Source organism: Bemisia tabaci, chromosome 2, assembly GCF_918797505.1.
Source record: "Bemisia tabaci chromosome 2, PGI_BMITA_v3".
NCBI lineage: Eukaryota > Metazoa > Arthropoda > Insecta > Hemiptera > Aleyrodidae > Bemisia > Bemisia tabaci.
In genome coordinates this window covers 55,126,038-55,142,260 of record NC_092794.1, presented here as the reverse complement: position 1 = coordinate 55,142,260, position 16,223 = coordinate 55,126,038, and the positions used below count along the sequence as shown (strand labels likewise).

Here is a 16,223-nt window from a genome sequence, read left to right as displayed (position 1 = left end):
TAGAAGCTTGTGTCAAAAGATCAATCTGTGCTATCAACATATTAAGGGCAAGTAATGTGGTTCAAGTCATCGAATAATTGATGTATGGATCGCATGGTCTGATCATGTGACACTAGCTAAGGAACCATGCTCTTTTCTTAAAATGTTGACTATCATTAAGTGGCAGGTGAGAACTTCATAGTTACGAGTGCAAAATGGCAGGTATCAAGTGCATGTGATTGTTACACAATAATACCTTTGCGAAAACATGTTTTCTGCACTTTTTCCGGTAATCGACTTTTTTACTTTGAGTGCAATCCATGCAGTGTTTTTTTAAATATTGAAGATAGGAAAAATTGAAATTAGATGGAAAAAATAAAATTGAGTCAAATCATGGATTTACTAATAACATTTAATATTACATTCACTAATAATCCAAATTACGGTAATTATGAAGCATCAACGACAGATTTTGTTTGACTTTACTTTGCTAGTATATTACTTGGTGTATGTTATATACAAATAAGTGGGTAATAGGGCACAATTAAAGTTCTTCATTTTAAGTATTTGGATTATTTATCTTGAAATAAAAGAGGTGTGTGCGGTGAAAATTTGGTACGAGGGGTGTTCTGTAGGTCATTGGACCTCCCATTACCACTTCTACAAAAATCTTCGATTTTTAAAACTAAAGGTAACTGGGAAGGTTAGGATGTACCTTTCAAGTTTGAGCTCACAATAACTCAATTCAGCATTTATGTTTAAATATGGGGTGCTTACATCTTTGTTGGGCACAAAGTCTTCGCCCAAAATTAGAAAACTTGTTCTTCCGTTCAAACATAACGGAAACTAATTTAAAATTATCGAATTTAGATTGCACCATCATATCAGAACCCCAGTGTCAAAAGGTACCTAACTCAATTTTCGTCATGTCTGATTTCAAACGATTATTAACTGACAAGTTTGATTATCCCTTGCGATAATCTGATGATGCGAGGCCAAGAATACTGAAATATCAGGAAAAACCGTATGTCGGCCCCATTGACTTCAATGAAAATTGCAATTTTTTAAATTTTGTGCATCATAACCAGCATTAGTATGGCTACCAAATTTTTCACACAGGGAACTGTTACGTAGGATTTCCATAACAACACTAACTCGATTTTTTAACAAATGAGTTAGGTACCTTTTGGCTCTGGGGTCCTGATTAAGTGTTAGTATGATATGAATTTACAACATTGTTTCCACTTTCCCTTGTTGCTGTTTAAAAATGAGAAACTGACGCATTTTTAACTCCTTCCTTCATTTTCCCTCTTTCGGTGAAAAATTAATATTAGATAAAAATGTTGAACAAAACTAAAGTTAGTGAAAGTTACCATAGTTACCCATTCACAAAATATAACTGAAAATCTGTGTTCCATCAAACACATCAGGCTGTCATTGCACTGCTTTCACAATTTTCTTCTTTAAATTGGGGTTCAGCGAAGTTAATTAAATTACATATGCAATTGAATCCTTTTTCAGATTATACAGCATGCTTTTGTAGAAGAGGTTCCCCAATGAAGAACTTCATTGAGAACTGGGCAGAGCACAGGAAAAAAAACAAACAATCATTTCACTCCTCTCTAAGAAAGAGAAGAAAGTGGTTACAATATTCGATAGTTTACACCAAGATATATATGTAGATGGCTCAACAAGGTCAAGTGGGCACAGTTGTTTAATACCTACAATCGACATAAAGTGCACTTATCGTCATGCCCTATATCATTCTGACGACACAAATATTCACCTTCTACTTTAAGCTTCAAAAATATCTTTACACATCTCATTATGAAAATCGTGTCTCAAAAACTCCAGGTAACCTACAATATTTATGTGTGCAAATTTGAGGATTCACATTGGAATGCCTGAGAATTTTAATGATAGGGCCAGCTTAGAGTCCGATTCATACACTTTCACAAAACTTGCAGTTTAAGTCTGGTGCAAGCTGTCATATGTTGCAAAAAAACTATGTATCAGGTTTAGAACATTCGCTAAGTTCTAGGGATTTTTTTTCTGATTCTACTGCCTCCTGATCTAGACTGGCGGATTTCTCTTCTAAACCAGTATTTTTCTCAGCCTCTTCTAGGGTTGAGGCTTTGTTTCCTTCGGGGGTCGATTGTTCTTCAGACTGATGGTTTTCATGTGAATCTTGTGGCGTTTCTGTCACACTCGATTTCACTGGGATAATTTTTTCAGATGTACTGTCACTCTCTTCTGGTATCTCTTCATTATTTTCACTGTTACAAGACTTTTCTGGTGCTACGGATTCAATTTCAGGGGCTCCATTTACATCTGTGTCTGCAGATTTACATAGATCTTTTTCTGCACTAATCACTGTGTCTCTGCTTTCCTCTGTTTTTTTGGCATCTACACTTATTTCATTCCCTTCTTTTTCACTGTTAGCAACTTCACAATCAGTCTCCACAGTTGCAGTCTTTTCAATTTCTGCACCAACTTCTGCGCTCTCTACTATCTCAACAGTCTTTTTAGCTTCCGTAGTGCTGTCCTTGTTGGGGTTTGAACTGTCAACATCTACCACCTCGGAAACTTCATCATCATCAATGCTGATGATCTTGGAGTCTGTGATTTCAATTGATGTATCCAAGTCTGCTAGACGCTGCTTTTTGCCTTCCGAAGTATTTAATGTGTTTTCAGGGACAGGCCTGTTACAGTCCATTGAATCATCATCTGAGAGAGTCACAATTGGGATGTCTGCACGGTTGCCATTATAGCTAGAGCCATCTGCTGAATGATGAGCCCGTTTTCGCTTATTCTGGTTATGTTGACGTTTGTCACTTTTAGTCAAAAGTCTGTAAAATAAATTAAAGATAAATATGAATTTTCAGCCAGTAAATTTCGAATATAAAATATTTTAGTTCTTACCCATCATATAACATGTTTACGTGGAGGATAATCAGAACATTTTTTATTGTTATATAGTGACTAAAAGGAGAGCACAATTAAAAAAAAATAAAGGGTAAACGAACTGGACTGGATTATGCAATCAGGAACATCGGTTTGTGACTCATCCAGAAGAGCATAAGGAAAAAGTGTCTGCATAAGGAAATTAATATTGTTCCTAAAGTGAGTCGGAAATAGAATTTTCTCTTTCCTTCATCCTGTTCAATTAATTACAAATGCCTGTAAGAGCGATCAAAAAACAGAAGTTCGCTTGATTTTGAGTGGTCTTAAAATCGGATTTTGCGACATAAATGTAAATTTAATTTTGTAGTTTTTTTATCGTTCAGCTTTAAAACCCATCAACTACATCAATGCTCAGATGAATGGAAATTAAACTCTTGGACCTGATGGGCGTAGTGATGATGGGGGGAAAATATTTATAGCTGCTTCAGCTCACTGCATTCGCTTGAAGGGATAGCAAAGTTTACTCGCTCCTAAACCCCCAGTCACCAACTCTTTCTCCAACCAAACTTGGCTTTGTTATTCTTCATTCCTTTTCCTGACAAATCCAGCACAAAATAAAAATGGAGATAAAGTTAAGGGGGGGGGGGGAAGAGTATTTATAGGATTTGTAAAAAAATGTTGATGGGCATAATATTCAATCTATTTTTTATGGTAATTAGAACGATGTTGCTCGGAAGAACGACAAAATCCATCACACAAAATAATGAGTTACTGACTTTTAAAAGTCTAATTTTTCTGGAAACTCTTCTGGTCAGAAAACCTTGCCGATATCAAATGAGCAGAAGCTAATAAGTTTACACAAATAGATAAAGGAGCTACCTTTGATACTGTATTTTAATGGACATGGAATCCTGTAACTCCCCATGACTCCTAGGAGAGCTCAAAAAGGGCACTGCATCACCGTAAATTCACTTTATCCTGTACTTTTAAATAGTGCTGTTGAGAAATTGAATGATTTAACTCACTAAGATTTGTTTATTTTTTTAATTACCTTTTAAAAGAAAGTCCAGAGGCGGATCCAGCGATTTGGCAATGCCAAATTTCTTCCATTTAAACCTATGCTAAATAATCGATTCTTGTCAGAGCACCTGGCCTCTCCAAGAATCGATACATTTCCATAGGTTTAAACGGAGGAAATCCGGTGTTGCCAAATTGCTGGATCCGTCAAAGAGAAAGTCTAAAACAAAACAAAAATTAGATGCAATTGAAGAGTCTTCAATTAAATGAAAAGCTTACTTCGGTGAGCTGCGACAGCCTGGCCCCCAATTGGGCGCAGGGTTGAGTTGAAATCGGAGTAACCCATTCTTAATGGACTCAGGGACAGCATCTGGATGCACATCAAAATTCGCTATGAACTCAGGCTCTTTCTTTAGCAAATTTGCACAAACTGGATCGGAAAGGAGGCGCTTTTCAGCAACAGGGTGAGTTTTGACCCAACATCGCATGATATCCCACACAACGGAGATGGGTGCATTGGTCTTGATTGAATTGGATGCACAGTGTGATAAGGATACTTCAAAGCCAGCATTGAGCAGCGCAGACCTGCAAATTACATACGTTAGGCAAACAACAAAATCAAAGAGAAAATCTTATTGAACTGTGCAGTCTTTAACTTTGATCTTCTCTTGATGATGTGGAAGTAGTTCTATGTTATTTGCAGATTTGAATCAGTGAGAACGAAAACACACAAACTCGGAAAAATGAAAATAATCAAGACAAACACAAAACTGCACAGTGGTGCTGAAGAAGTTAGTTTAAGAAAAATATTTTTGCTGCCAAAACACAAGTACTTATGGAATCTTTAAAGGTCAAAGTTGGAACAGATGCGCTAACTTCAATGAACTTTATCAGAATTAACTATCTTTAATGGAAATTGGGCATTTTCGAGTTACCGGGTTGGTGCGTTTTCGTTCTCACTGATTCATTTACTCTGAGGGGGTTTTTAATCTGTGTGTGAACCCTGCAAACGTCATGGATCAAGAAAAAACACACTCACTGTATACCGTCTCTGCTGTGCCCTGATAATTTCGAAGATCATGCACTGAATAAGTAGTTGTGCAGTTATGAGGACTTGCCGCCAATTTAAAACTAACTGCAGGTTTTTCAGTTTAAGGGTCATTTTGGGAATCAGCCCAAACGTACAAGAAGGGGTCTTTTTCTAGCATTCCGGCGCTATTGCGGCAATGACTCCAGTTGAAGTTGACAAAATCCTAGCATGTGGGTAATACATTTTCTGGGGGTTCTTGTCAAACTAAAAACACCTAGGTATTTAAACCAAGTTTTGCAAAACTTATTAGTTTTTGAGCAAAAAATTGCAAAAATTTTGCCGATTTTGAATTTGGATTCCCCACCATATTACCCACAAATTTTTAGGAGGCTTGAAGCTTAGAGAAAAGACTGGGCTTTGTCTCTGATTGAATATGGCAAGTCTCAAAGGCAATCTGTTTATGGGTTACAGAGGTCCTTTGTCCAGCTATTTTGAACATTCAAAGACTACCATTTTGAGAATAGATAGAGATCTGAGCTTTATGCCAAATTTTTTCTTTTTTTATGCCTTTCAATAATTTATGACAAAAAAAGGGGTTGCCATTCGGGAAAAAATTAGGATCTGTAAATTTCAGGGAGGCGAAAAAGTAGCTATCACCAATGTAGGAACCCCCCCCCCCCCCTCCAAAGAGTTCCAACCTAACTCAACAGCTCAGAAGGGTGAGTATCAGAGAGTCCAAGACTGGTAACTTCATGACACGGTTCTGAAACTAATTCTGAAAAACTTGTTCAGAGTTTATTGGTTCAAAATTGTTAAGTCACTTCTGAAAGCTCAGGAGGAAAGAATACGTACCTGAACTCTTTGAGAGGTATGGTTGTGCAATGCACTCGATTACACAGTGAACTGAGTGTATAGTACAATGGGACATCAGTAAGCTCTTCATCGATCACACTTAGCATTCCAAGCATCCGTTTGCTGGTTTGAAATTTATCCATTGACTTCTTCATCAGCGTTATCAGACGACGTACGAATGCTTTGTCGTGTATAGGGCCATTCCAGATGGGACCGCCCATGTGGTGCCGCTGCCCACAGTGAGCACATGTCTCTCCAACTGCAGGCCCATTAGGTAACGAATATTTGAACTGGTTGTTCCCAGCATCTTTGAAAGCTCCGAGCGGCTGAAGCGTAAGCGAGCAACAACCATTGCACTGGAATACTGTCGAGAGTTTGGATAGGGACTGCTTGCATTTTTGTGGACTTGTGTATACTTTCAAAAATAATCGGATGTAAAAATCAGCACTCACGGAGAGAAGAGGAACAATATATCTGAAATTACAAATTTGTCAAAATTTACCAGTGATTGATTCCTTTTTATTTATACAAGTTGAAAATTGCAATATTTTCACAAAATACAAGCAGAGAGAGTAGAAAACGCAGTGGATGTCACTGAAATGAATTTTAGAATTTTGTTTGCAGCTATTTTCTTTTAATGGGGCTGTTGCACACAAAGAGATACAGATATGTATCTATATGTTTAAATTAATATATTTTTTTAAGGTAAAATCGACAAAAAATCTTGATAAAAAGGTCAAAAAAAATTGAGATCCACTTGTTGACACACAGTTTGCATATCTTGCATTATCAAACTTCTCACGCTTGCAAGCCCTTTTTTCTTAATTGCTGGCAAGCAGGCTTGCTGAAAGTAAGATGGGATAAACTTAATATTAAATTATTAATAAATTAAAAAATAATTAATATCTACTCCCAAAAACTACTCATTTTTCATATGAAACCAGAGAGAATTTATGTTACAAATCAATGAATTGACTTGTTGATGTCATCAGCCGAATGTAAGGTAAAAAATTAAATTAAAATCAGCATGCACAACAAATGTAAAAGACGATTTGTTAAAATCAATTCAACAACAGAGCAGCAAAAAACTAATGAGATTTTCACACGGAAAAATTCGGAAAACTGAGGAGTTTTCGTTCTTGGATTGGACTACCATATCTGTTTGTAATAAAAGTAATATCCTTAAAGAATCATAAGTAATATCATTTCGAAGATGAAAAGTCTGGGAATGAAAAAAGACGAACCTGCCATAACGGTTACAGTGGGACTCGATGCTTTGCAGCGCAATCCTGAGTGCCATTTCGTGGCAAGCGGAGTTCCGCAATGAGATTGCACCATACTTAGAGTAGCAACTTTCTGGAGTGTTGCCTGCAAGTACTGCCATATCTGTGCATGTGACAAGAAGCAAACCACCGTCTCTGACAGCATTAACAGCTGAGTCTAAGAATTTTGAGGGACAACCATACGGATCCAAGTCAATGGCATCAAACCAAAGGTTATCAGCCTTTTGTTGCTGCATCAGCCACCTAAAACAGATACCAATACTAAGATAAAACTAACTATCTACCTGTTAGATTAAGGAAACAAGAGAGGGGAGAGAGTCAATAGCTAATGCACCTGACCATAGTTTTCACTTACAGCCGAAAAGCTGCCAACACCTTCCATCTTTTTTTGCTTAGATGAGTGGTAAAAAGGCCCCATGGGAAGACCTGGCATCATAGAGAAAAAAAAGGTGGTCGCATCCTGGGGATTTTGGATTTTGTCTAGGACGTAGGTCAAAGCAGACGGTTTTTATCATTGCCTTTCTTGGAAATGATGTTGCTTATGGAAAAAAATCATGCTATATAAAGTGTTCGGAATTAAATTTTGAGTCGATCAAAGCAAAAAGAACGGACATTATGGTCCGTTTTTCATACTCCAAATTTAGAATTTTGCTGGAATATCAACGCCATGTTGTACCAACCTATGTCTCAGGGAAACAATCCTCACAATGCGACCGACAACTTTTTTTCTCTATGACCTTGCATTGCAAAAGGCAATTTTTTGCGAAGGTGCTTTTTCTTTTAACTAGGTATTACTTCTAAGTCTACGGTATTTTTGTGTCTAATTATTGATTTAATTGCTAATTGGCTATGTTTAATAAATATTTGCTTGAAAATCTCATACCTCCCAAAGTAGAAGAACAGCTAATATACCTTACTATTATTTCACTTGCTACGACCCGTATTATAGATTTCATACCTTCTATGCCTCCCCAGTAGAGTTGTTATTGTTTCTTTGGACCAAATTTCACCATGCAAAACTATTTTCTAAACAGCATAACTTGAAAGTTTTATCCAGTGAGGAACGTTCATAATATTTTGCAGAGAGCAACTTGAACTCGCTTCCATGAAGCACACTATGTCTGCTTGGTGACTAGACAGTCAATATTCAGAATTTTTCTTGATTGTGATAAAACTCGTTTGCTGCTTCACAGTAGTGATGCTCACTTTCTTCAACGCCCCCTAAGAAAAGGTTTCTTTGTTTATTGAACTAAAGTTTTTTACCTTTTTGTTAAAAACCAAAAGTAGTACTTTACAAGTAAGAAAAAACTATTGAGTCAGATGAATGGTGCTATGATTGAATTTAATGAATGGGTGACTAAAGGAACTTACACAGCATCAGATTGACTGGTTATGACAATATCTTCTACATTGTTAAGTTCAATATTATCCTCAATATTGACAACTGCACTTCGAGACATGTCATTTGCTGTGATTTGTTTGACCCCAGGTACTTCCAATGCATATCGAATGGCGCGTAGACCAGAGGCAGAGAGCGCTTCCAATATTTCTATACCTTCCTGAAAGAAGGAATAATAGAAAAAATGATTTCTGATTCCCTGAGAGATGAATAAATACAGATGACAGGTCTTTTATCTAGTTAAGAAAAATTCATTTCGGAAATTCGATTACATTTGCAAAAAGGAACCAAGAGCACTCCAGTGTTTCTAGGATTGTGCGACTTACATTCTTTGCAAAAAATTCCGGGAATCATGCAAAAAATTAAATTTACTAAGGTAATTTTCAGCTTGAATTCATAGCTTATAGGGGGTAAAGATAAAACTTATTTAGATAATCAGTTTATATTTGCAACGTAAAACAAGTTACACGATCTTAGCAACATTGGAATGCTTTTGGTTCCTTTTTGCATAATGAAATCCAATTATTATCATCATGGAAAGTATTGAAATTAAGATGATTATTCGGAGATGAAGTTTTTAAAATTTAACATATATGAAAAGATAACAGAATTCATTAGCACTAGTTTTTATGTTTACAGCCAGTAGGATACGCTAGAATTATATTCTTGCTTTATGGAGGTAAATCTATGACTAGCGATCCCAGTGCTACCCTGATGAAGTTGCACCACGGTTCCAATGAAGTTCACAGGGCATAATTATAGGTTGGCCAAAATGAGTTGTTTTCTGATAAAACGGACCTATCACTTTCAAGGGAGGGACCCACATCTATCGACGTAGTTGTCAGGTCCCTTTGTTATGAATTAATTTCAATTGAGTCCACCTTCCATTACAATCAGAGAGTGAAAGCTCTTAAACTGCTCCTATCAACTTGTAAATTTTCCTATCCATAATATCCATGGCCAAAGTGCAAAACCACACATCTTCGTTTGCAACATTGCTGACTTCCTGTCATACTTTTGTTTTTATGAGAAAACTAGTCAATGTAGTTTCTTGAAAACTTCCTTGATTTCCTTCTCTGTAAGCAGAACACTCTGTATACATTTCAAGCTAAGATGTAAGCTTGCTTCTCTCTGAAGAAATGAAACAGGAGCAAATTTTAAAACACTGCAATTAGGATACGTGGTTTCACACATTAGCTATCGATATATTTAAGCAAAAAGGCATGAAGAGAAAATAAAAGGAAGAAAAAAAACTGTTCCAATCACTGAACTGTTGACTGCTATTTCCTAGTAGATCTATCGATTGTGTTCATCTGACTCATGAGCTGCACTACTTTCATACACTCTAAGTCACCGTGAAAGGATTCCAAATTTTCATGATACACTCAGGGGTGCAAATTTCTCTGAACCTCCACACTCTTTCAAGAGGCCTTTGCAATATTCTTAAACATCCTAGATTTTCACAAAAAAGTAAACACAAAACGTTGATCAAAATTTTATTGAATTTTTTTGTTAATATTAGAATGTGTGCCCAAGTCGGACTATTCCACATGAGTTGAAAATCTGAAGATTTAAATAAAAAATTGATCAGCCTCCACAATTTTTGGGGCAATTTCATAATTTGGTTGCAAATCTAAGCAACTGTGCAAGGTTGAGAACAATTTCACACCTAAATATGTTTCTCTGAAAGCAATTTTCTTTCGTTTTGGTTTGAATGATACTTGTTGGTTTGCTACGTCAAACAATTGATTTAAAAAGGGAAATACTTCCATTATGAGACACTGTTGCAATGAATTTCAAGGTTCATTTTTATAGTATGAACCCATATTAATGACAAAATAAGGACGGGTGCTCGATTTTAGCTTTACTTTCAAAGATCAAAGTCGTTTTTGTTGTACTTTTAGCGCTTCTTAGCGCTTTTTTATTGCAGAAGAAATCATGAACCTGTTTTTCTACTGAGCCGGACCATAGGTTTTTCCTTCTAAAGAGGTACCTCAGTTTTATTAGAAACATAGAAATATACAGATACTGCACACCGACTTTCCCCTGATCTAAATTCTTTGTCACAGAGGAACCTCCTTCACTAAAGTAAGTGATGCAACCTAGCAGCTTGACTTTCCATTTTGACAGGCGTGGGACAACCGTTCAAACTCTTGCACTTGGAATTTATCGTTCTTGTCTGAACGATGGGAAACTAGGAAAAACTGACAAAATTTTCATCAAAAGCACTACAAATTCCTTTCCAATTCAATAGGAAATGACTGTATGCAACCTCTTGACAACTGTGATTTGTTTCAAGGTTGGAAGGGGTGGGTTAAAAGTGATTCCCAGATCCTCAAAGCGCCAATTTGATTTTTCTTAAAAATATGTCAAGACGGACAAATTTCTTCCCAAAGGACTGTATCTTAGCAATTTCATTTCAGATTGATTCTTTGGACACTCTGAACTTCGCATTCACAAATTGCTCCTTTCAGGCCTAATGTAATTAAAGAGGATAGTATTTTTGGAAAAATTTGAGAGGGACCTTCATTTTTTATATTGCCAAAGAGCATTAATTGCTGTACATCTGAATTAGATTGGAAGATTTCTTGATGAACTGTTCCACTCTAATCAAGGCACAATGGACCCAAATTAGCATAAGATAGGCACAGCTGATTGACACAGCATCTTATCAACAATTTTAATTCTATTACTTGAGGTCCTCACAATGCTTCCCTTTACATGCACCAATTTCGTGTATATAGATGACATGAGGGATCACTTTGAATAAACACATATTTTGATGTTTTTCTCACCTTGTATCTAATTCCAGCAGACAAGTGAAGTGAATACAGGTCATCAATGTTTTGACTTGAATCTCCTTTCTTGTTTTTTCTTTTGGAGGTAGTAGACCTTTCCTCTTTAAAATGATCCTCCGCAAACAGAGTCAATACCGCAATACTACAAAAAATATTTAAATAATATTAAATATACCAAAAGGATAAATTAATTTAATTTTTATCAATTAATTTAATTTGATCAAATATTAAATTAAATGTTGGTAAAAAACAAACAAAAACAAAAAGTGCTGGGAGTAATTAGCGGAGAAATAAATGAATAGAGCATTAATTTAGAATTCTGTAGAAAATACAACAACTTTGATCCAAACATTAGTTTGAAAGATTCAATAAACTTTCTGAAGTTCAACTAAAAAAATTATCAAATTTTCCAGTTATTCATTGCTTGTTAATTTACTGTTGACAAGGGATACATCCTCAGTGGAACTGTAAAAACGCGTACCTTGTTTGCAATGTTTCAAACTCTCTGCTCCCATTTCCTATTATCAAAGGAGAACAAACCAAAACTATTGCTTGAAATTTACACGAGATATTCTTCACACATTGAAGCAAAACCAGGAGTTTCTAGAAATGATGTTGAGTATTTTTTTAATTAGAAAATATGCTATGACGAGAAGTCTGCAGCGTTCCATACTCAGATACACGTTTTTGCAGTTTTACTATCAATCTATATTATAAGCTCCAAGACCTCCTAATTTTGCGAAACTGGTAACGCTTAGTTCCAGCGTTCTACCGGGCCGATTTTCATGATTTTTGCGGCTATCGACGGGCAATGGTGTCTAGATAAGCCAACTCTTTTCAGATTTTCAAAATATGGCCCAGGTTTTTTTACATTACGGGGTAAAGTTGCGAATTCTCCCATTTAAACAATGTAAATTTATACTTTTTATCATAGTTCGTTTGAGCGTTCTACCTGGCCGATTTCCATGATTTTTGCGTAAATCGACAGGTAATAGGCCCTAGATGAGCCCGCTCTAATCAGATTTTGGAAAAAGGACCCAGGTTTTTTTAAAATCATGTTATAAAAGTGAGTGAGTTTACAGAATGCTCCGGTGCTGCTACCGCTATGCGCGGGAGGATGCGCAGTGGTCAAGGAGGTTGCGTAGTAGCTGTGTAGCCTGCGCATCAGCTCTACACTTATCTCCACAAGATTCGCGCCGTGATCCTCATGTAGGGCGGTGGCCGAGTCGTCTAAGACGTCGAGAGCGTCCACTATGAACTCAATGTGGGATCGTTCCCCGACTCATGAAATCTTAATTAATATTCGACTATCATTGTTCATTGTTTCACTGCAATATTCCATTAATCAGTCATTCCAAAACGCGTCCTTTTAATTTTAAAGTAATTTTAAGTAAAGTTTAAAATTAAAGTATAAATCTTATCGTAATTTTTTAGGGGAAAAATAAAACTAACACTGATAGGAGGGTAAAAATAGGGCCGCAAAGCGGCCCATTGATGGCGCGGAGCGCCTTCAGGGGGTTGGGCCGCGTAGCGGCCAGGGGGCGTAGCCCCCTAGTATCTTGTACTAAGTGAAGGGTCCAAGAAAACTCTAAGATACTGGCTACTTGCCACAAACGACACTTTCTTTCTCACTACTGAATATTCCAATTTCATAGTAATTTTACCAGAAATCCCCTGTTAAGCTCAGAGTTTCTGCTAAGACTTTGCAAGCTTCTAGAGGGGCTTAAAATTTCTTGAAAATTTCGTTGAATTGCTTACCATCTCTCACACTGATATGGACTACATTTTGCAATTTGGAGCTATAAATCCTAGCCCGATTTGAAAACGACGTGTGTAGCATTAATTTCCAAATGGACTGCATTTTGCAATTTGGAACTATAAATTCTGGCTCTTATGGAAAAACACTTATGTGCATAGGGAAACTAATGGCACATACGTTGTTTTTAAACCGGGCTAGAATTTATAGTTCCAAATTGCAAAATGTAGTCCAAATGCACATTAGTGTTTTTCTAGAAAAGCCAGAATTTAAAGTTCCAAATTGCAAAATGCAGTCCATCTGATCATCAGCAAGCATCATTATACCATAAATACAGTGTTTGAACTTAACAGGAGATCAATTTGTAATAGATACCCTAAAAATAATCTTAAATGAGGAAAATAATAATTTGCCTGTACCTAAGATCTCGATTGAATTCCTGAACAGGATTGAAGAACACTTTAAATGATACTGGTACTTGAATTCTAGCTTTTCCTTCCTCAAAGTTAGTGACAGGAACTTGGCAACTGGATACCTCACTGATGACACGGATATCACTTGTCTGGGAGGCATCATCATCGAAAGACTCTTGAGAGGAGTCCGAGTATTCACTGGAACTTGACCCTTGATCATAAGATAAAAATGGATGGTCGTCTGTTATATCCATTTCTTCAATATCTTGAGGGTTTGCATCTGGAAAAAAGTTGCATGAGACTTGAGAAAACATTCGTAGGTGAGGGTATTTTTATTCATTTCACACAAATGGTCTAAAATATAACTAATAAAAGAATAAGTAAGGAAGACTTATTTGGACATGAATGGTCAGGGGCAGCGGACAGGCAGATAGAAAAAGCAAGAAAAATCCTGGTCTGCCAGTAATAATTTGAGGTGTTTTTGGGCCTATTGCCCTGTTCATATAATAAGAAACAATGAAAACAGGCCGATCTACGCTCTGATGGGACAGTACTCCCGCTCACTTTTTCGCTGCCAAACCGCCCCTGTAATGGTCATTGATGATCATGGTTAGTTGTGATTGATTACAGACAGCAAACATTTTGAAAACAGTAAATAATAAATTTGACGGTATAAAAACTCATACCACTTGTTTTCATGGACAAATCTATCAGAAGTAATGATGGCAGGACTACCATGCAGCGAGGAACTTCTGCACAATGCAGAAATCATATACTTAATATAGGTTTAGAAAATGCTGAGGCCAGTGAACACTGGCCAGAAAATGCTGACCAAGTGGCAAGGTCTATCAAATTGAGTACATGTCTGGCCACTACTATCCTTTCCTTTCATTATAATCTTCAGGGGAATCTAATCATGAATTTTGGCTGAAAATAGAGGAAGGCTTGAAAGTATCCAAAATAAATTGTATTTTAATTGAAATCCTGAAAAATCTTGACGCAATTCTTAAGACAACAATTGAGGGGCTTGGAAGATAAGGCGCATAAGTTATTTTTTATTGTTTAAAAAAAAAAAAAACAAAACAAAACAAAAAAAAAAAAAGAGTTTAAAGTTCTGCATTTTACTCAGACCTGTAGAGTGCTCCAAATACCTTCAAAATTTACAAGTGTTTGTCTCACACCTTCAGAAACGTCTTCTAAAATTTTTATCTCAGTTGAGCCAAATTGAGGCCAGCAGTTGGGTTTAAAAAGACGGTAGTTGGCACTCATCCTGCGTCCTCTCTAAACGAAAAATGCACTTATCCCATTCGCTGTTTTCTCCACGTCAAATGACTTCCAGACAAAATAGCTTGGTGTTCCAGTAGACCTTACCTTCAAATACTAAAACACATGCACAACTCAATTTTGATCAAAGACATGCTTCTGAGCACATGATTTTACTTTCATTTCCATCCTTCCTTTTCCAATATGGAGAAACATGAAATGGTGTGGATTTCTGTTTCCCCTACGCCCCTCCTTCCTGTTTTTATCTACTGTGCTTTTAGTAAGGTCCAGTCGTTTTCATGTATCTCACCTGTTGAAATATAAGCATAACGAGCTATGGCACGCAGCTGAAGCAACTGAGCTCCAGTCTCGAATTACTGAAACTGTACTTATGCACCTTGTCTTCCAAGCCCCCCAATTGTCAAACAACAACCATTGGATGCTCCTTCCAGGATAAAAACATGAGATCTTTGACACATAATACTTAAACTTTTTAAACCTCACAGTTTTTCGTTCGGAATTGGATTGCCCAAATTTTACAATGATTATTGACTTTGAGACTGGAAATAAGTGAAAAATAGATGCTCGCTGTGTAAAATTGTCACTGGCTACCAAGGTTGAAATAGTTGCATATGCTAGAACAACAAAAATATGTCCAACTGCCTCTACATTTGAAGGGCGTGTGGAGTTAGTGTGACAGCGACGCACCAAGTCGCATCACATGTAAATCAAGAAATAGAGATTTGACGTTTTATACCTCCATGAGACTCAATGTTACAAACAATGTTCAAAGACTGTTTTCTAGTTCAAGATTTATTTTCAACTTCAAATTTTAAATAGGAGAACATTCATGAGTAAGTACCTAATAGCCTTTAAAACTGCTCCGGCTCATTATCTTCTTGAGGCAACTTGGTGAATTTCTGTGAAACTCAGTCCAAGTAATTATCAATTCGAACTAGGTACATATTGTGACGGTTACATGCTTAGACTGACAATTTGATCTGCGGTAGAGGATCACTTCTTTCGGTTATAGTAACGGAGGAATCGGAGGCATCTTAAGTGGGCAAAAATTTCTGACCGAAGAAATATATCTACATCATGAGTGGTATTTTAAGTTACCAAATGCAAACACTGTAATCTTGGCGGCCCTTAGAATCAAAGGAAATATGTGGAGACTTACTGTCTATGGATGCATTATCAACTGGTGGTACATGATCTTCCGAAGAGTTACTATCCATTTTGACAGTAACACTGAAGTTGTGTCGACTGAGACCAATTGATGATGAACGGTGATAAATTTCTTGGAGAACTGCCTGTCGGTTGCACCAAAAATGATGTAAATGACGATTGTACGCAATAAATTGTAAATGATTCAGAATATTCCTGATTTCACAGAGCTTCGGCCGCATGCTTCACAACACAGATCACACAACACGTTGCCAATTCGCCCTCCTAAAATTGAACTGAGTTGGAAGCGAAGCGGGCATTTTGAATTTGTTGATGAGTTTTCGTCATGAGAATAACGATTA

General features: G+C 36.7%; 1 protein-coding gene across 1 annotated transcript; it reads right to left on the bottom strand.

The window, feature by feature from the left end:
• Window positions 1-360: 360 nt before the first annotated feature.
• On the bottom strand, window positions 361-16,152 carry Trm1 (tRNA methyltransferase 1). The gene is made up of 8 exons (XM_019049780.2): window positions 15,875-16,152; window positions 13,438-13,711; window positions 11,260-11,404; window positions 8,437-8,624; window positions 7,027-7,308; window positions 5,783-6,256; window positions 4,180-4,485; window positions 361-2,828 (listed from the first exon to the last, which is right to left on the bottom strand). Exons 1-8 carry the CDS (start codon window positions 16,101-16,103, stop codon window positions 1,985-1,987), a joined length of 2,742 nt encoding a protein of 913 aa, XP_018905325.2. The 5' UTR covers window positions 16,104-16,152; the 3' UTR covers window positions 361-1,984.
• Between the last annotated feature and the right edge of the window lie 71 nt (window positions 16,153-16,223).

Bases quoted from the DNA above. Each gene is read 5' to 3' on its own strand.
- Trm1 (XM_019049780.2), bottom strand. From the start codon at position 16,103: ATGCGGCCGAAGCTCTGTGAAATCAGGAATATTCTGAATCATTTACAA. The intron at 13,712-15,874 runs GTAAGTCTCCAC...ACTTTTTTCCAG, and splicing joins TGATAATGCATCCATAGACA to ATGCAAACCCTCAAGATATT. The intron at 11,405-13,437 runs GTACAGGCAAAT...TATTTTTTGTAG, and splicing joins GAATTCAATCGAGATCTTAG to TATTGCGGTATTGACTCTGT.